The sequence below is a fragment of the Stegostoma tigrinum genome, chromosome 19 (assembly GCF_030684315.1).
Source record: "Stegostoma tigrinum isolate sSteTig4 chromosome 19, sSteTig4.hap1, whole genome shotgun sequence".
NCBI lineage: Eukaryota > Metazoa > Chordata > Chondrichthyes > Orectolobiformes > Stegostomatidae > Stegostoma > Stegostoma tigrinum.
Genome location: NC_081372.1, coordinates 60,292,808 through 60,313,524, shown reverse-complemented (window position 1 = coordinate 60,313,524; position 20,717 = coordinate 60,292,808). Strand labels below are relative to the sequence as shown.

At 45.3% G+C, this 20,717-nt stretch overlaps 1 protein-coding gene across 1 annotated transcript in view; it reads right to left on the bottom strand.

Annotated features, from left to right (window-relative positions):
• LOC125461205 (piezo-type mechanosensitive ion channel component 2-like) overlaps positions 1–20,717 on the bottom strand; it is a 205,327-nt gene that overhangs the window by 135,966 nt on the left and 48,644 nt on the right. The window contains exons 17-18 of the mRNA XM_048549712.2: positions 14,580–14,753; positions 595–689 (exon numbers count right to left, since the gene is read on the bottom strand). Coding sequence (XP_048405669.2) covers positions 595–689; positions 14,580–14,753 — 269 coding nt within the window. The remainder of the gene's footprint in view (positions 1–594; positions 690–14,579; positions 14,754–20,717) is intronic.

Genomic DNA, 20,717 nt, shown 5'->3' with positions numbered 1-20,717 from the left:
AGACTTTGGGGGCGATGTGTGCTGAATATTAAAAAATAATGGGAACAAAAATATGGGCAATGATGTGCAGCAATAGTTTAACAGCATGAGCCTATGAGCTCATGATGCAATATCACATGACTAAGTGAGCTGGGGAGTGGTTTCATGGGGAGGACACAATGTGAGCTGGGTCAATCGCTGTAGATGTGTTAATATGTGGGCAAAGGCTTTTGTTAAAATATATCTAGAATACTGTAGAATCATTTTACAAACAAAACCCCCATTATGCTGACAATGAGGTAAAGCATTCTCTCCTTCCTTTCACAAAGCACTTCTCTTGGATTTATTACTTACAATCATCTATTAATTTATTCAGATTAAAGGAGCTATGTATAAATAGGCACATTGATGTATATAAATATATTATATCAGCATAATTCAAATCATAGAGGGGGCTGTTTTCCACTCAGTTTCATTTTTCCATTGATACATTTTAGCAACCCTCCATTACCTGCTTTCCTCCATTGAACCAGGGAACTGTTGCCACAAATGTGTGTAAGTTTCATTTTAAAGTCCAAAAGTCATATTTCTCGATGATAGTAAATTGAATGTTACCTTTCATATCTGCTTCCTTCTCCTGCTCCAAGCTTGGCTCCTTTGGTTCAAAGCCAGGTTTCTTGAAGGTGTAAAGGCTGTGTTGGTTATTCAATCTGTCAAAACAAATCAGCTTGTGTGCGTCTTGCAACGAGTTCCAAGATCGTCAAAGAGAGACCATTCCTTTTCCAGGTCCTGAACCTACCCCTAAGTCCACTTCTCATTCTGGTTAAGTAGCACATAGTTAAACTGAGTAACATGAACTGGAGAGAGTAGGAATTGCAGATGCTGGAGAATCTGAGCTTTCCTGCTCCTCTGATGCTGCTTGGCCTGCTGTGTTCATCCAGCTACACATCTTGTTATCATACAAGGACTGAAACTTCCTAAAGGAGTGGCAGTTTATTGTCAATACCAGGTTCTTTCACTAATCCTACACTGGCCACCTTTCAATTGGTACACTTGCATTCAATTCATTACATTGCTTCTGATGTTTAAAAAAAAACCCTGCACAATACATAACAAAACAAGTAAAGGGGGCACTCTGTAAAGCGCGTATCTCTGCCATGCTTTTTATTTATTCACGAAAGGTGGGCATCTTTGGCTAGGCCAGTATTTAATGCGCATCCGTAACTGATCAAAGGGCAGTTAAGACTCAACCACATTTCTGGTGTTCTGGAGTCTAATGTAGACCAGACTGGGCAAAGATGGCAGATTTTCTTTCCCTAAAGGACATCAGATGGGTTTTTATGACAAATAGCAGTGGTTACCTGGACACTGTTAGGCCAGCTCTTAATTCCAGACTTTATTTTATTAAATTTAGATTTTACCATGGTGGAAATCAAACCATGTACCGAGAACATTAGCATAAAAATGCATGATAGAAACCTGAAACAAACACAGAGAATGTTGGAGAAACTCAGCAGGCCTGGCAGCATCTACAGAGAATAAAACAGAGCTAATGCTTCAAGTCTAGTATGACTGTTCTGAAGAGGCTGGGACTTTTTTTCCCCTTGGAACGTTGGAGGCTGGAGGGTGGCCTTACAGAGGTCTTTCAAATCATGAGGGGCGTAGTTATGGTGGATAGCCAACAGTTTCTCCCCTGGTTAGGGAATCTAAAACTGGAAGGCACTGGTTTAAGGTGAGAGGGGAGAGGTACAGAAGGGTCCAGAGGGGCGGCTTTTTCACACAGAGGGTGGTGAGTGTCTGGAACAGGCTGTCAGAGGTAGTAGTGGAAGCGATCACAATTTAGTCACTTAAGAAACATTTAGACAGGTATATAGATGGGGGAGGTATGGAGAGATACAGACCAAACACAAGCAAAAGGGACTAGATTAATTGTGAAAAACTGGGTGGCATGGGCAGGTTGGGCCGAAAGACCATGCTGTAAACCTCTATGACTTTTGTTTCAGCAGCAGGAGGAGTAGGAGCGTCGACCAGGAAGGTGAGTCACTGTTTTAAAAACTTACCTCGTGAATAGGCGGAGCATACGCTGAGCAGGAGCGGACACGGGACTGGTGAGTAAGTGAGGTAATATATTTGTGTGGTTGCGTTACCCAAAACTCTACTCGGGTAGTGTCTCCCACCCATCCTCCTCCTCTAACCAAAAAAAAAATTCTGTGCACCAGATTGGTAAGGTAACTAGTTTATTTTTTATTCTTTATTTTTAAACAGTCTCTTTGGGAATTTAGAATAATGGGAACGGAGGTCAGGGCAGTTGAATGCTCCTCCTGCAGAATGTGGGAGGTAAGGGTCACCACTAGTGTCCCTGCTGACTACATCTGCAGGAAGTGCACCCAACTCCAGCTCCTCAAAAACTGTGTTGGGGAACTGGAGCTGGAGCTGGAGCTGGATGAACTTTGGATCATTCGGGAGGCAGAGGGGGTTATTGAGAGGAGTTACAAGGAGGTAGTCACTCATCAAGTACAAGAAAAAGGCAGATGGATTACAGTCAGGGGATGGAAAGGGAACTGGCAGGCAGCGCAGGGATCTCCTGTGGCCATTCCCCTCAACAATAAGTATACCGTTTTGGATACTGTTGGGGGGGATGACTTACCAGGGGAAGGCAGTGGAGCACCGGTCTCTGGCACAGAGTCTGTCCCTGCTACTCAGAAGGAAAGGGGGATGAGGACCAGAGCAGTAGTCACTGGGGATTCCATAGTTAGGGGGACAGATAGGAGTTTCTGTGGGGACGAGAGAGACTCACGGTTGGCGTGTTGCCTCCCAGGTGCCAGAGTGCGTGATGTCTCTGATCGTGTTTTTGGGATCCTTAAGGGGGAGGGTGAGCAGCCCCAAGTCGTGGTCCACATTGGCACCAACGACATAGGTAGGAAGAGAGATGGGGATTTAAGGCAGAAATTCAGGGAGCTAGGACGGAAGCGGAGAGCTAGGACGAACAGAGTTGTTGTCTCTGGTTTGTCACCCGTGCCACGTGTAGTGAGGCGAGGAATAGGGAGAGAGAGGAGTCGAATATGTGGCTACAGGGATGGTGCAGGAGGGAGGGTTTTGGATTCTTGGATAATTGGGGCTCTTTCTGGGGTAGGTGGGACCTCTACAAGCAGGATGGTCTTCACCTGAGCCAGAGGGGTACCAATATCCTGGGGAGGGCGGGGGGGAAATTTGCTAAGGCTATTCGGGTGGATTTAGACTAATTCAGTAGGGGGATGGGAACCAAAATTGTAGTTCGAGTATAGAAGAGGTTGAGAGTAGGGAGGTCAGAAATAAAGTTTCAGGGACGCAAGATGGCACCGGCAAGCAAGAAGTTGGTTTGAAGTGTGTCTACTTCAATGCCAGGAGCATGCAAAATAAGGTGGGTGAACTTGCAGCATGGCTTGGTATCTGGGACTTCGATGTTGTGGCCATTTTGGAGACATGGATAGAGCAGGGACAGGAATGGTTGTTGCAGGTTCCAGGATTTAGATATTTCAGTAAGAACAGAGAAGATGGTAAAAGAGGGGGAGGTGTGGCATTGTTGGTCAAGGACAGTATTACAGTTGCAGAAAGATTGTTTGGCGACTCATCAACTGAGGTAGCATGGGCTGAGGTTAGAAACAGGAAAGGAGAGGTCACCCTGTTGGGAGTTTTCTATAGGCCTCCGAATAGTTCCAGATATATATAGAGGAAAGGATAGCAAAGATGATTCTCGAAAGGAGTGAGAGAGACAGGGTAGTTGTCATGGGGGACTTCAACTTTCCAAATATTGACTGGGAACACTACAGTTCGAGAACTATAGATGGGTCAGTTTTTGTCCAGTCAGCGTAGGAGGGCTTCCTGACACAGTATGTAGACAGGCCAACAAGGGGCGAAGCCACATTAGATTTGGTACTGGGTAATGAGCCCGGCCAGGTGTTAGATTTGGAAGTAGGTGAGCACTTTGGTGATAGCGATCACAATTCTGTGACCTTTAGTGATGGAAAGGGATAGATGTATGCCACTGGGCAAGAGTTATAGTTGGGAAAAAGGCAATTATGCTGAGGTTAGGCAAGATTTAGGGAGCATAGGGTGGGGAAGGAAACTGCAGGGGATGGGCACGTTAGAAATGTGGAGCTTATTCAAGGAAAAGCTCCTGTGTGTCCTAGATAAGTATGTACCTGTCAGGCAGGGAGGAAGCTGTAGAGTGCGGGAGCCGTGGCTTACGAAGGACGTGGAATCTCTGGTCAAGAGGAAGAAGGTGGTTTATGTTAGGATGAGATGTGAAGGTTCAGTTAGGGCACTTGAAGGCTACAAGGTAGCCAGGAAAGACCTAAAGAGAGAGCTCAGAAGAGCCAGGAGGAGACATGAGAAAGTGTTGGCGGATAGGATCAGGGTAAACCCTAAGGCTTTCAGTAGGTATTTAAGGAATAAAAGAATGACGAGAGTAAGATTAGGCCCAGTCAAGGACAGTAGTGGGAAGTTGTGCGTGGAGTCCGAAGAGACAGGAGAGGTGCTAAATGAATATTTTTTGTCAGTACTCACACATGAAAAAGACAATGTTGTCGAGGAGAACACGGAGATATAGGCTACTAGACTAGGTGGGCTTGAGGTTCACAAGGAAGAGGTATTAGAAATCCTACAGAATGTGAAAATAGATCAGTCCCCTGGGCCAGATGGGATTTATCCTACGATCCTCTGGGAAGCTAGGGAGGAGATTGCCGAGCCTTTGGCATTGATCTTTAACTCGTCATTATCTACAGGAATAGTGCCAGAAGACTGGAGGATAGCAAATGTGGTTTCCCTGTTCAAGAAGGTGAGTAGAGACAACCTGGTAATGATAGACCAGTGAGCCTAACTTCAGTTGTTGGTAAAGTTTTGGAAAAGGTTATTAGTGATAGGTTTTATAATCATCTAGAAAAGAATAATTTGATTAGGGATGATCAGCACGGTTTTGTGAAGGGTAGGTCGTGCCTCACAAACCTTATTGAGTTCTTTGAGAAGGTGACCAAACAGGTAGATGAGAGTAAACGGTTGATGTGGTGTATATGGATTTCAGCAAGGCGTTCGATAAGGTTCCTCACAGTAGGCTATTGTACAGAATGCAGAGGAATGGGATTGTGGGAGATAATAGCAGTTTGGATCAGAAATTGGCTTGCTAAAAGAAGACAGAGGGTGGTGGTTGATGGGAAACGTTCATCCTGGAGACCAGTTACTAGTGGTGTACCGCAAGGGTCGGTGTTGGGTCCACTGCTGTTTGTCATTTTTATAAATGACCTGGATGAGGGCATAGAAGGATGGGTTAGTAAATTTGCAGACGACACTAAGGTCGGTGGAGTTACGGATAGTGATGAAGGATGTTGTAGGTTACAGAGAGACATAGATAAGCTGCAGAGCTGGGCTGAGAGGTGGCAAATAGAGTTTAATGCGGACAAGTGTGAGGTGATGCACTTTGGTAGGAGTAACTGGAAGGCAAAGTACAGGGCTAATGGTAAGATTCTTGGTAGTGTAGATGAGCAGAGAGATCTCGGTGTCCATGTACACAGATCCTTGAAAGTTGCCACCCAGGTTGACAGGGTTGTTAAGAAGGCATACAGTGTTTTAGCTTTTATTAATAGAGGGATCGAGTTCCGGAACCAAGAGGTTATGCTGCAGCTGTACAAAACTCTGGTGTGGCCGCACTTGGAGTATTGTGTGCAGTTCTGGTCACCGCATTATAAGAAGGATGTGGGAGCTTTGGAAAGGGTGCAGAGGAGATTTACTAGGATGTTGCCTGGTGTGGAGGGAAGGTCCTACAAGGAAAGGCTGAGGGACTTGAGGCTGTTTTCGTTGGAGAGAAGGTGGTTGAGAGGTGAATTAATTGAGACATATAAGATCATCAGAGGGTTAGATAGGATGGAAAGGGAGAGCCTTTTTCCTAGGATCGTGATGGCGAGCACAGCTTTAAATTGAGGGGTGAAAGATATAAGACAGATGTCAGAGGTAGTTTCTTTACTCAGAGAGTAGTAAGGGAATGGAACGCTTTGCCTGCAACGTAGTAGATTTGCCAACTATAAGTACATTTAAGTCGTCATTGGGCAAGCAAATGGACGTACATAGAATAGTGTAGGTTAGATGGGCTTCAGATTGGTATGACAGGTCGGCACAACATCGAGGGCCGAAGGGCCTGTACTGTGCTGTAATGTTCTATGTTCTAGGATCTGTGAGAATATTAACTCAATCTCTCTCTCCCTCCCCAGATGCTGAGTTTCTACAGCATTCTTTGTTGCCTAGAAAATTACCCTGGAGGTTGTGGATTATTAGATCTGTGACAATACCATGGTATCATCATCATCATCTCCTGATTAACTAAATATTATTACAAATACACAGCACTTGTGTGAGACTTTTCCCAAGTGTTGCAGATGCCATGCTATGACAAATCTGAAAAAAAAAGCATTTTATTAAGATTCTCCCTCTCACTAAGGAAGCTTTAGGCCAGTCGACATGCAATAACCTGGTCAAAATGTGAAGGAACAAGGTTCGAAATGTTTGCAATTGATACAGCAATATTAGGTAACAGGTCACTTTTCATTAAAGCTTATAGCAGCATAAATTTTCAACAGGGAATAAAACTAGCTTGCAAATGTAGCATGATTAACTTCCTCTACAATGACGTAAAGTTGCTGATAAAGCTTGGCTGGCTCGCCGAGCTGGTTTGTTGTTTCACGGATGTTTCATTACCGTGCTTTGTAACATCCTTGGTGCAGCCTCCAATGAAGGATCCGTGTGTTTTCCCACCTGGATTTTAAACTCTGGGGTCCATTGAGCTGGATTGCCTCACTTCCGGTTTTCCTTCACAGTGGAATGTATCTGGGGTCGAGTTCAATGTGTTTACTAATAGCATGCTTTGCAGAGTGCCACGCTTCTAGGAATTAAACCTCAGAGTTTAAAAACCAGGCAGGAAAACACAATGATGCTTCATCGGAGGCTGCACTGAGGATGTTACCCAGCATGGTAACGAAATGTCTGCAAAGCAGCAAACCAGATCGGCGAGCCAGCCAACCTCAGCACCCACAATCCTAGCTACAGATCTACTCCAAAACCTTAGAGCTGCTTGATAAAACATACCATAATAAGAAAACTCCTAGTAAGAATAACACCAGGCCAATGTCTTGATATTTCGCTGGGCAAAGCACCTTAACTAACCAAAGCTGCTTAACTGCAAAACACACGACTGTTACTTAATTTTAATTTATTTTTAACATGAATAAATTCAAAATGAAATTTCCTATAAACTGAACGGACACTCACATTTTATAAGTGGTCTTTTCGCCAAATATGGTGTAATAATTAGGGGTGGTCTATTTTTGAGTCAAAGAAACATTAAACAAACAATCCCCAAAATGTTTGTAAGTATCTCTGCATGACTTGAATAATTTCAGATTCCTGTGATTTGTAATGTAATCCTACTTTAATGTTTGATGGACCTTATTTTAAGATTTTAAATTTGTAACAAAGTTCAAACTTTCATTCTCTTGTATAAATAAGAATTAGATTTCTTTTCAGGATTTATCTAGTTTATACAAAATGAATTGAAATGTAGATAATGGGAAAGAGGTTAACATTCATGATGAGTTTTCTTCTTTGGCGAGGAGGTTGATTCAACACATCCAAACTTGTGAGTGTCCTTGGATTAAGACCACCCTGGCTCAAGTTGAAGGGAGTTAATTAAGAGATACAATTGATCTCCACAGCGCCAGGTACAGAGTTTCTCATTGGAACATACCATGCTGCTTGCATTTTGACAGCTGTGAGAGATTTCATCACAGCAGCTGAGACAATCTAAAACCATCAACATTCAAAAACATCAATTCACTCAATCTCCCAATGTTCATGGACCCTCGAAAAATTTCTATTTCTGAATCCAGATGCATATCTGTGCCAATAACTAATCAGCTGTTCCTTGGTCATACCCTGCCACTACAAAGTTTGGTTCATTTCTGTCCATTACTTTTTCAGGTACCTTATTTGTAGACAAACAGAAGCGCCTCCTTTAATGTTGAGGTGATGATTGAACTTTAGTTATCTGTGAGTACCATCATAACTGATTGAGAAGTGCAGTGGGATGCCTATCTGAGGCAGAACACAGAGGGCCTTGGTTTTACGTTTATTTAAAATCAGCATCTTCCTCAGTACAGTGGGAGTTGCAGTCCTCTGTTCAACTCTTCAGAGCGAGACTGGCCTCAGACCAAGATTTTCTGCAAAATTTGGAGCTTTTTTCTCGTAGTGCAAATTGCAAGACCCACCCCCCCAACTTCCCAGCTTTGCAGGGACAGGAAAGGGAAGGAATCCAGATAAACACAAGTGGTTCATGGAGGCAGCTGGTCTTTAACATGATCAGCTGCCTTCACTTCCAGAGTCATAGCAATGTACATACAGAAACAGACACTTTGCTCCAACTCGTCCATGCCGACCAGATATCCCAAAATAATCTAGTCCAATTTGCTAGCATTTGCCCCAACATCCCTCCAAACACATCCTATTAAATGTATTCAACTAGATGCTTTTTAAATGTAATTGTACCAGCCTCCACCACTTCCTCTGGCAGCTCATTCCAGACATGTGCCACTTTCTGTGTGAAAAAGTTACCCCTTAGGTCCCTTTTAAATCTTTCTCCTCTCATCTTAAACCTATGCTCTTTAGTTTTAGACTCCCCTACCCTGAGGAAAATACTTTAAAGTGTTCACCTTATCCACGGCCCTCATGATTTTATAAACCTCTAAAAGGTCATCCCGCAGCCTCCTATGCTCCAGGGAAAATAGCCCCAGCCTATTCAGGATCTCCCTGTAGCTCAAACCTCCTAACCTTGGCAACATCCTTGTAAATCTTTTCCTCTGGCTTTTCCCCACTTTGGTCATTAATTCCACCCCTTTCTCTGGCCGCCATCCTATGTCCAACCTTAGTTTCCTTTACAAAGTCTTAGAATGTGTTGCCTCTTTATAACTTCCCAACTGTTTTCATGGGGGAGGGTGGTGTGCCTTCCCAATGGGTCTCTTACAACTGCATTTCCAACTATTCCTTCCTTATTTCTCATAAGACCCAGTCAAAGATGGCCTGTTCTCTAGATTGCTGCTAACATATTGGCCCAGAAAGTCATCCCAGACAGACTTGGGAATTCCTCCTCTACAGTTTAGTGACTAATTTGGTTTCCCCAATCAATATGCAGTTTTAAACGTCATCCATAATTACAGATGTTCCTTTACCACATAAATCTCTGCACTGGCTTAGCAAAATAAGGTACTGTGTACAAATGCATGGAAAACACTCAAATGTGAAAAACATAGCAATTGACTGGCACACTCAGCTGTTGGTGACCACTTTGTGACCACTGTAATAAGACAGTAAAGACTTTTAGTCAGCAGTAAATAAGGAGAAATACAGGTTACAGATAAATCCATAAGTAATAGACACATTCGTTTCCCCAGGACAAAGCTGTCTGGCACCCAATTCACCACCTTCAACATTTGGCACCTTCAACACCAACAAACATCAACAGCAGAAACAATCACCCAGATGATGCAGTGTCTCAACAAGATTCCAACAACAGCACTTTCCAAACTTAATGACCTCCACCACCTCCCAGCTCACCACACTTTGTATCATCTGTAAAGTTTGCAATTGTGCCCTGTACACCAGATCAAGTACATTAACATATAATCAAACAAAATAATGGTCTTCGTACCAACCCGTGTGGAACCACATTGTGTACCCTACTTATTCTGAAAAACAATGTACTAACACGGTGCTGTTTCCTATCATTCAGACAGAAGAACATTAAAAAAAACAGGAGCAGGAGGGGACCATTCAGCCCATCAAGCCTGACTCACCATTCCATACAGGAACATGGCTGATCTTAGGCTTTAGCTGCTCTTTCCTACTCACTCCCCATATCCCTTGATTCCAGAGAAAGCAAAGATCTGTCAATCCCTGCTCAAAAATCTATTTATCTTCTTCTGCTGAATGTGTCCTGGTGTCTTAGGTTTTCCAACTAGAGGTAACAATGTCTGAATGTCTATCCTGCTCAGCTCCTCCAGTATCTTGTGTGTCTCACCGCTCATTCTTCCAAACTACAAATAATACAGGCCCAGTTTACACAGTCTCACACCATTGGATATCCCATCCCAGATTGCAATTCAGTGAACCTCCCTTTACTGCTTCTAATACAAACATTCTTTAAATACAAATACCAAAGTTGTACAGTCTTCCAATCAACTTTGCATCTGTACTGCTACATCATATGGATTTTAGCTTTGCACACAAGCTGATATTACGGCATTTTATCCAAACCTGCAAGTCCACACATCAACCACATTGCAGAAAGAGTTGATGAAGGCAAACTCAAAAATCACAAGCAACTTAGTGAAGCATGAGAGATAATGGGAACTGCAGATGCTGGAAATTCCAAGATAATAAAATGTGAGGCTGGATGAACACAGCAGGCCAAGCAGCATCTCAGGAGCACGAAAGCTGACGTTTCGGGCCTAGACCCTTCATCAGAGAGGGGGATGGGGGGAGGGAACTGGAATAAATAGGGAGAGAGGGGGAGGCGGACCGAAGATGGAGAGTAAAGAAGATAGGTGGAGAGGGTGTAGGTGGGGAGGTAGGGAGGGGATAGGTCAGTCCAGGGAAGACGGACAGGTCAAGGAGGTGGGATGAGGTTAGTAGGTAGCTGGGGGTGCGGCTTGGGGTGGGAGGAAGGGATGGGTGAGAGGAAGAACCGGTTAGGGAGGCAGAGACAGGTTGGACTGGTTTTGGGATGCAATGGGTGGGGGGGGAAGAGCTGGGCTGGTTGTGTGGTGCAGTGGGGGGAGGGGATGAACTGGGCTGGTTTAGGGATGCAGTAGGGGAAGGGGAGATTTTGAAACTGGTGAAGTCCACATTGATACCATATGGCTGCAGGGTTCCCAGGCGGAATATGAGTTGCTGTTCCTGCAACCTTCGGGTGGCATCATTGTGGCAGTGCAGGAGGCCCATGATGGACATGTCATCAAGAGAATGGGATTGGGAGTGGAAATGGTTTGCGACTGGGAGGTGCAGTTGTTTGTTGCGAACTGAGCGGAGGTGTTCTGCAAAGCGGTCCCCAAGCCTCCGCTTGGTTTCCCCAATGTAGAGGAAGCCGCACCGGGTACAGTGGATGCAGTATACCACATTGGCAGATGTGCAGGTGAACCTCTGCTTAATGTGGAATGTCATCTTGGGGCCTGGGATGGGGGTGAGGGAGGAGGTGTGGGGACAAGTGTAGCATTTCCTGCGGTTGCAGGGGAAGGTGCCGGGTGTGGTGGGGTTGGAGGGCAGTGTGGAGCGAACAAGGGAGTCACGGAGAGAGTGGTCTCTCCGGAAAGCAGACAGGGGAGGGGATGGAAAAATGTCTTGGGTGGTGGGGTCGGATTGTAAATGGCGGAAGTGTCGGAGGATAATGCGTTGTATCCGGGAGGTTGGTAGGGTGGTGTGTGAGAACGAGGGGGATCCTCTTGGGGCGGTTGTGGCGGGGGCGGGGTGTGAGGGATGTGTCGCGGGAAATGCGGGAGACGCGGTCAAGGGCGTTCTCAATCACCGTGGGGGGAAAGTTGCGGTCCTTAAAGAACTTGGACATCTGGGATGTGCGGGAGTGGAATGTCTTATCGTGGGAGCAGATGCGGCGGAGGCGGAGGAATTGGGAATAGGGGATGGAATTTTTGCAGGAGGGTGGGTGGGAGGAGGTGTATTCTAGGTAGCTGTGGGAGTCGGTGGGCTTGAAATGGACATCAGTTACAAGCTGGTTGCCTGAGATGGAGACTGAGAGGTCCAGGAAGGTGAGGGATGTGCTGGAGATGGCCCAGGTGAACTGAAGGTTGGGGTGGAAGGTGTTGGTGAAGTCGAACAGTTCATCCACTTCACCAACACCTTCCACCCCAACCTTCAGTTCACCTGGGCCATCTCCAGCACATCCCTCACCTTCCTGGACCTCTCAGTCTCCATCTCAGGCAACCAGCTTGTAACTGATGTCCATTTCAAGCCCACCGACTCCCACAGCTACCTAGAATACACCTCCTCCCACCCACCCTCCTGCAAAAATTCCATCCCCTATTCCCAATTCCTCCGCCTCCGCCGCATCTGCTCCCACGATAAGACATTCCACTCCCGCACATCCCAGATGTCCAAGTTCTTTAAGGACCGCAACTTTCCCCCCACGGTGATCGAGAATGCCCTTGACCGCGTCTCCCGCATTTCCCGCGACACATCCCTCACACCCCGCCCCCGCCACAACCGCCCCAAGAGGATCCCCCTCGTTCTCACACACCACCCTACCAACCTCCGGATACAACGCATTATCCTCCGACACTTCCGCCATTTACAATCCGACCCCACCACCCAAGACATTTTTCCATCCCCTCCCCTGTCTGCTTTCCGGAGAGACCACTCTCTCCGTGACTCCCTTGTTCGCTCCACACTGCCCTCCAACCCCACCACACCCGGCACCTTCCCCTGCAACCGCAGGAAATGCTACACTTGTCCCCACACCTCCTCCCTCACCCCCATCCCAGGCCCCAAGATGACATTCCACATTAAGCAGAGGTTCACCTGCACATCTGCCAATGTGGTATACTGCATCCACTGTACCCGGTGCGGCTTCCTCTACATTGGGGAAACCAAGCGGAGGCTTGGGGACCGCTTTGCAGAACACCTCCGCTCAGTTCGCAACAAACAACTGCACCTCCCAGTCGCAAACCATTTCCACTCCCCCTCCCATTCTCTTGATGACATGTCCATCATGGGCCTCCTGCAGTGCCACAATGATGCCACCCGAAGGTTGCAGGAACAGCAACTCATATTCCGCCTGGGAACCCTGCAGCCATATGGTATCAATGTGGACTTCACCAGTTTCAAAATCTCCCCTTCCCCTACTGCATCCCTAAACCAGCCCAGTTCATCCCCTCCCCCCACTGCACCACACAACCAGCCCAGCTCTTCCCCCCCACCCACTGCATCCCAAAACCAGTCCAACCTGTCTCTGCCTCCCTAACCGGTTCTTCCTCTCACCCATCCCTTCCTCCCACCCCAAGCCGCACCCCCAGCTACCTACTAACCTCATCCCACCTCCTTGACCTGTCCGTCTTCCCTGGACTGACCTATCCCCTCCCTACCTCCCCACCTACACCCTCTCCACCTATCTTCTTTACTCTCCATCTTCGGTCCGCCTCCCCCTCTCTCCCTATTTATTCCAGTTCCCTCCCCCCATCCCCCTCTCTGATGAAGGGTCTAGGCCCGAAACGTCAGCTTTTGTGCTCCTGAGATGCTGCTTGGCCTGCTGTGTTCATCCAGCCTCACATTTTATTATATTAGTGAAGCATGAATTGCTTTTTAACAAATCTGTAATAAAAGTTGCTGAAAAATTATCGGCAGGCCCGGGCGCATCGTTGGAGTGGGAAAGAGCATTTGTATTGCAACTTCATTATCTTTACTCGGAACTGAGAGAAGTTAGAAATATCACAGGTTTTAAGGAGGGGAAATGAAGGAGGATGGGGAAAAGAGCAAAAGTGAAAATCTGTGAGATGGATCGTTCGTCAGGAGTTGGGATATGGATGTCAAACACAATCACTTCGCTCCACAGTCAATATGATTGAGATATCACAGTTTCAAATGGAGAATTGTGATAGGACAGTCTTTGGGGCCCAAGATCAGCCATGTTCCTATATGGAATGGTGGAGCAGGCTTGATGGGCTGAAGGTGATGGATCGGGTGCCAGACAGCTTTGTCCTGGATGGTGTTGAGCTCATGTGCTGTTGGAGCTGCATTCATCCAGGCAAGTGGGGAGTATGCCATCACACTCCTGACTTGTAGATGGTGGACAGACTTTGGTGAGATAGGAGATGAGTTACTCGCTGCACAATGTGTAGCCTCAAACCTTCTCTTGCAGCTGCAGTATTGACATGACGAGTCCAGTTATGTTGCTGGTCAATGGTAACTTACTGGGATGTTGATACTGGGGAATTTAACAATGGTAATACTGCTGAGAAAAGGCACATTTTGTCAAGTTTTCTCTTAACTGATTGATTGTAATCACCATTAACTGGTGCATTTGCCATGCCAAACAATCAGCACTCTCTGCCTATCCAGTATAAATTTTGGTTTTCCCACTAAAGTCAGTATTCTTGCAAATTGTCCTGATGAGCACAAGATGAAAAGCCTCAACAAAGTCTGCCTTTTATCAGCAATGCTGAAGTTCAGTACTATCAAAGTGAATATTTGATGGTAATACTATTAAATGTCTAGGTTCTCCGTTATCGGCAGATGGTAATTGTGCAGTTACTTGTCATTCGTTAGCACAAGTCAGAATGTCGTCTGGCCCTTGCTGAATGTGAGTAAATGCACTGTCCTCCAAAAAGTGGACTGCAGCGGTTTGAGAAGGAGGCTCACCACCACTTTCCCAGAAGCAATTAGACAATTAAGACAGCTATGCCCAAGTGACAAAGACAACTGCTTTTTTCAAAATATAAACTTAAGTTGTTACATCATCAGGCTTTCAAAAGGAATGCTTCTGAACATTGCGAAACACAAAGCGATCTGAAAAGACCTACCTATTGATGAGGTTATCCTGCCTGGGATTGACATGTCTCCAGTCTGTCAGCTTGAGGAAATGATCATGGAAGTAATGTAGCTGCAGGATACAGGCCAGGAGGAAGGTGGCAGGAAGTAACATATTAGCAAACAGCTCAGCAGTGTCATACTGCTCCAAGCCCAGGTCCTTCAAACTGAGAAAAAGAAGAGGAATGTAAGTGTCTCATCACCCAGCTCGTTGGTTTGAAGATCCTTTGTAACATGCTGAAGCAACGAAAGGCCTAATTAAATAAGAGAAACAACTTCTCTGTCTGTTAAACACCCAGACCTTGGCCATTCCACAACTGACAGGGTAAATCTGGTCTTAAACCTCCCGGGAGGTAATCTGCGTGAGTGGATCACTCTCTCATTGTAAAGCCCAAATTACTAAAAAAATATGATGTAAACTGAGTGATTCCTCAGTGAATGGTGGATTCAATCCACTGGATTATCAGTCAGATGACATCCCAAACGTGCACCTCCAGCACACCCAGAGTTCATAGGATCATAGAATCCCTACAGCGTGGAAACAGACCCTTCAGCCCAACAAGTCCATACCCACCCTCAGAGCATCCCACCCAGAACTATTCCCCCTGTAACACACCTAATCCACACACTCTTGAACACTACAGGCAATTTAGGATGGCCAATCCACCTAACCCACACATTTTTGGATGGCAGGAGAAAACCCATGTACTCGGAAGAAACCCACGCAGACATGGGGAGAATGTGCAAACTCCACACAGATAGTTGCCTGAAGGTGGAATCGAACCAGAGATCCTGGTGTTATGAGCTAGCTAGCAGCAGTACTAACCACTGAGCCACCATGCCATCCTTGTTGGTGAGACAGCACCTTGAGTCGGTGCTGGTTACATAAATATCTCACAGGTCTGAAAGCTGTGCTTCCAGTTTGAACTATTTTGTTGGTGCTAAACAATGTCCCGAGGTACAAGAACAATGAAAGGGTGAAAAATGGATGAGATTTGAAAGCGGATCCCAGGCAAGACTGGGAGACAATGTAGATCAGTAACCACTGGAGTCAGAGTTTGGATATGGACTATGTACTCAAGCACAGGATTGGTGTATTAATTTTGTTTCATGCATTGTATTTAATAGCTGCCTCAGACTGGAGTGAAAGCATTTGTAGATGTCGAGGTTACATGACTACAATAGCCAACTAGCATGGACATGCCTCAGCATCTGTTTCTCAGATCCTTAGGATTATAACTCTAATTGCTTGGTACAAGGTGCCACCTTGGGCTATTGCTACACCTCAGCCTATCTAGCACTTCCTTTTAATAACAATATTGTCCTTGGCAGTTTTGGCCCGTCCTTTTGTCAGTACTTCCTGCAGCACCTGGCTTGGCCACGCTAAATTGCCAATAGTGTTCATGGGTGTGTGGGTTATAGGGGATAGGTCTGGGTGGGATGCTTCAAGGGAAGGTGTGCACTTGTTGGGCCAAAGAGCCTGTTTCCACACTGTGGGGAATCTGTTCTAATCAGTTTTTGTCAATACCCTGGATGCCCATCCACCTGGTTGTCTTCCTTGCTTCATAAGGGGTTCTCCGAGTCTGTATTGCTGTCTTCACTTTATTGGTGAGGAAGTCACCCTGCAGTACCTCAGCACCGGCACTCTCAGTACTGGGTGTTTGATTCTAGTAAAAGCTACATCTCGTTCTGGGCCCAATAATACTGCATGTTGTGAGCAGTGAGTTGTGTAGAGGTTCAAGTTCTGATGACAATTTTGACAAGAACTTTGTTAACTAGTTCACAAACCTGACGAATTGTTGCACGGCTTTCACACATGCTGGTTACTGCATCTTTGCTACAGCACTCACCTTGTTGAGGTATATGAAAAGATCTTTCACTGTCAGTACAAGATCCACGTACTAGATATCAAGCACTTCAACTTTTTGTTTTGTTCAGCTTCAGGATCATCCGATGAGCTCTGCTGTAGTAGATTCTGATTGTACGTTCTGTGTTCTGGATTCTGATTGTGATCTGTGATGGCTTCTTCCATTGTGTCTCCACATCCTCCACCTCCCTATAGCTTGAGCTATAGGGAGAGGCTGAACAGGCTGGTTCTTTTTACTCTGGAGCATTGGAGGCTGAAGGGGTGACCTTATAGGCATTTATAATATCATGAGGGACATAGATAAGGTGAATCGCAAACGTACTTTCCCAACAGTAGGGGAGTCCAAAAAGTACAAGACGTAGGTTTGAGGTGAAATGGGAAAGATTTAAAAGGAACCCAAGGGGCAACTTTTTCACACAGACAGTGGTGCGTGTATGGAATGAGCTGCCAGAAGATGTAGTACAATTACAATTTGTAGAAGACTTCTCGACAGGTTTGGAGGAATATGGACTAAATGCAGGCAAATTAAACTACTTAAGTTTGGGATACCTGGTTGGCATGGACATATTGGACCGAAGGGTCTGTTTCCATGCTGTATGACACCCACAGATCACCCACAATAGCTTCTGTTACCAGAAGATCACAGTATGTTTTGTTACTTCTACCTGATACTCTTCTGGAAATGCCAAACAGCACGCACAATTATGCGTATCTCACAAATGTAATCCAGAATGTAGTGAGAGAACTTGCATCAAACTTTACTTGCAGGAACTATTCTTTGCATCAAGGATTGTAAAAAACTTTGCTTGCCAAGTTGTGGCAAAACTCCTTCAGGTGATTGGCAGTTTTTGGATCATTAGTATTGATGCATACTTTCAGATTTCCAGGTTATTTCACTGCTCCCTGTTGCTAATCCATTCTCCAGGAGCTGTCATTCCTGGATTAGTCCCTTCTTTCCCCACCTCCTCGATCTCGTCTTTCAGGCTGGCCTGGGATGATAACTGAAACTCTGACGTTGGTACGTACAGTATTGGTCTCACACCCTTATCTGCTTCAAACAGGTATTCACCAGGAAGAGTTTCAATCCTATAAAAACATCTTCATTATCGTTTTGGATCTGTTCAGCAGTTTATGGCTTTGTGTGGCCTGTGAAATGCTGCAAATCTCTCCTGGTATGTGTCGGGTAACCAGCAGCATTCCCTTTAACTTCCTTTCCGAGTGTGCAGGTCTTCATTGTCCACACACAGCAGCAACTTTCAAAATCAGTCGTCAATGCTGAGATGAACGTGCTGATGTCAATTACCACACATGGAGCTTTAGAATGTTTATGCTACTTAGAGCGAGTGTTGGTTATCAGACCAAGCTTCAGACTTGTTTCAGGTGAGATGAGTGCAGTTTGCTTAAGGCCCACTGTCAGGAACTCCAGATCTTAGCTGTTCTCATTGCACTGGGTTCTAAACTTGAATTGTTCTTTTGGGGTAAGTATCTTTTTAATCACTTAGTGTTAACCTGACATTCAAGGGTTTGTTTCTCGGTCACTGCCTTGCACAAAAGTGAAGTTTACTGTGTGATATGAAGCACAGGGGTCTCTCTGATATTTCCCATTCACCTGATGCTGTCATTGTGCAGTCATCATTCTAACAGCTATAAACCATTTATCCCCTTTAGACCTGATAATACCAATTTGTTATACGGTGTAGAGTAAGTCATCAGAAGCTTCTTTATATGTTTGTTTACGATAACAAAGTGCGGAGCTGGATGAACACAACAGGCCAAGCAACATCTCAGGAGCACAAAAGCTGACGTTTTGGGCCTAGACCCTTCATCAGAGAGGGGGATTGGGAGAGGGTTCTGAAATAAATAGGGAGAGAGGGGAAGGCGGACCGAAGATGGATAGAGGAGAAGATAGGTGGAGAGGAGAGTATAGGTGGGGAGGTAGGGAGGGGATAGGTCAGTCCAGGGAGGACGGACAGGTCAGGGAGGCAGGATGAGGTTGGCAGGTGGGAAATGGAGGTGTGGCTTGAGGTGGGAGGAGGGGATAGGTGAGAGGAAGAACAGATTAGGGAGGTGAGGATGAGCTGGAATGGTTTTGTGATGTAGTGGTGGGAGGGGACGAGCTGGGCTGGTTTTGGAATGCAGTGGGGGAGGGGGAGATTTTGAAGCTAGTGAAGTCGACATTGATACCACTGGGCTGCAGGGTTCCCAAGCGGAATATATGAGTTGCTGTTCCTGCTTGTTTTTTCTAGATAATCACTTGTGTACAAGGTGGATTCAGCGTTTTGCAGTTGGAGTACAGCTTTCACTCCAGTGGACAATTCCTTTTCAGGAAGTTTCAGTTCTGAGGAAGGGTCACTAAATCCAAAATGTTAACTCTAATTTCTCTCCACAGATGCAGCCCGACCTGTTGAGCCTTTTTTTTTTGCAATTTATGCTTTACTTTCTGATTCCCAGCATCCATAATTCTTTTGGTTTTAATGGGTTTTTTTGCATGGTGTCCTCTGCAATATTTACAACCTGCCCTCTGGCCTTCATCTTTCTGTTGGCCCTTCCACTTGCCAATGTGGTTTTCCCACTCAGCCTGGAATATCTGAGCCTAATGCAAATCTTTACCTGTTCTTCCATTAATACTCTCCAACTGATGACTGATAGCTTCTGCTTGTTTTGTTAGGTTTCTTGAATATGTTTCTTATCTCTCAGTAAATGTGCTCTTATGACAGAATCTCTTATGCCAAAGACTCTCAGGGTTTATTTAGATATATCAGTGTGGTCACAAACTAATCAGTAGTCTCTTCCTGACCTCCTCTGTTGTTGTCTACAGATCCTGAAGGTGGTGGGGCAGGTAAATGGGGAAGTTAAGAAGTGTATGGAACACTTTTTAAAAAATCAATTAAGGCACAGATTATAAGAGCAGGAAGGTCATGTTGGAATTATGTAGGACTTTGGTCAGGCCACAGTTGGAGTACTGTGTGTAGTTCTGGTTACTGCACTGTAGGAAGGACATGATTGCAGGGGGAGGAGGGGGAAATGCAGAGGTGGTTCATGAGGATGTTGCCTGGGATAGAGTATTTTAACTGTAAGGAGAAGTTGGAAGAGATTGGATTTTTTTTTTACAGCAGACAAGGTTGATTGACTGAGGGGAATCTGAGAGAGGTGTAAACAATTTTGAGGGGCATGGACAAGGTAGACAAAAAGCAGCTACTCCCCTGAGTGGAAGGGTTAATAACAGGGGAGTTTCATTTTAAAGTGAAAGGCAGAAGGAGAGGATTTCAGGAGAACAATTTTCACCCAGAGAGCGGTGGGAATCTGGAATGCGCTGCCTGGGACGGTGGGGAAGATGGGAAACCTCACAACCTGTAAGTAGTACTTTGATGAGCATTGAAATGTCATAACATTGAAGCCAATGGGTCTAGTGCTGGAAAGTGGGACTTGTGTAGATTTAGCGTAGTTTTGGTAGTACAGACTTGATAGACCAAAAGGCCTCTTCTGTACTGTATGATTCTACCAACTGTTCATAGTTAGTATTAGAAAGAAAGAGAGTTCAAGGCATATCTTCAATGCCTTCAACATTTTTCCTCTCTGAGTTTTCTGTACCTCTGAGATCTAGTTTGCAATTCAGGAGTACTGATCACAGGGCCACTACACTTACTTCCTCAGTCATGTTACTTAATTAGGTAGCTATTTCATAGCTTTCCCATCGTGAGTGAAAAACAAAACAATTCTGACTCATAACTCCTTTCATTTCCACAGCAACAGGCTGTTCAAAATACACAGCCATTCTGACTCACCCAGCATGACAAAACATGCACACTGTAGTTTTCAGTTCTTCCTTGCTTTTTCAAAAATTTTAACAGCTCTGAAAATCCAGTCATTGTCAGCTTCACACTTCTGATGTTGTGTTCTCTGTATTGCATTCAATGGCTGTCACAGACTGGAGTGAAAGGGCCTATGGCTGAGTTAGAGATCACACGACTATGGCAAGTCAGCTAGTTCACTACGTCAAAGTATGTTTCTCCAAAATGGAATTGCTGTCTAGCAGAATGACAAAGTGGTTAGAATGATTTGTTAGGCTGGTTTAACAGCTTGGTTTTCAACTCCATGAGTGTTCCTTTCAGAGCTAGCAAATCTTGGGAGGAGTTGAACTCAGGACCTTTTAAATTAAGGAGGCAGGAGCATGACCAACTGAGCTGCACGGCCTGCGACAGGAAAAGTACCAAGCAGGAAAGCAAGTGGATGGGGAAAGACCGCTGTTTAAGGTCTTTCTGCC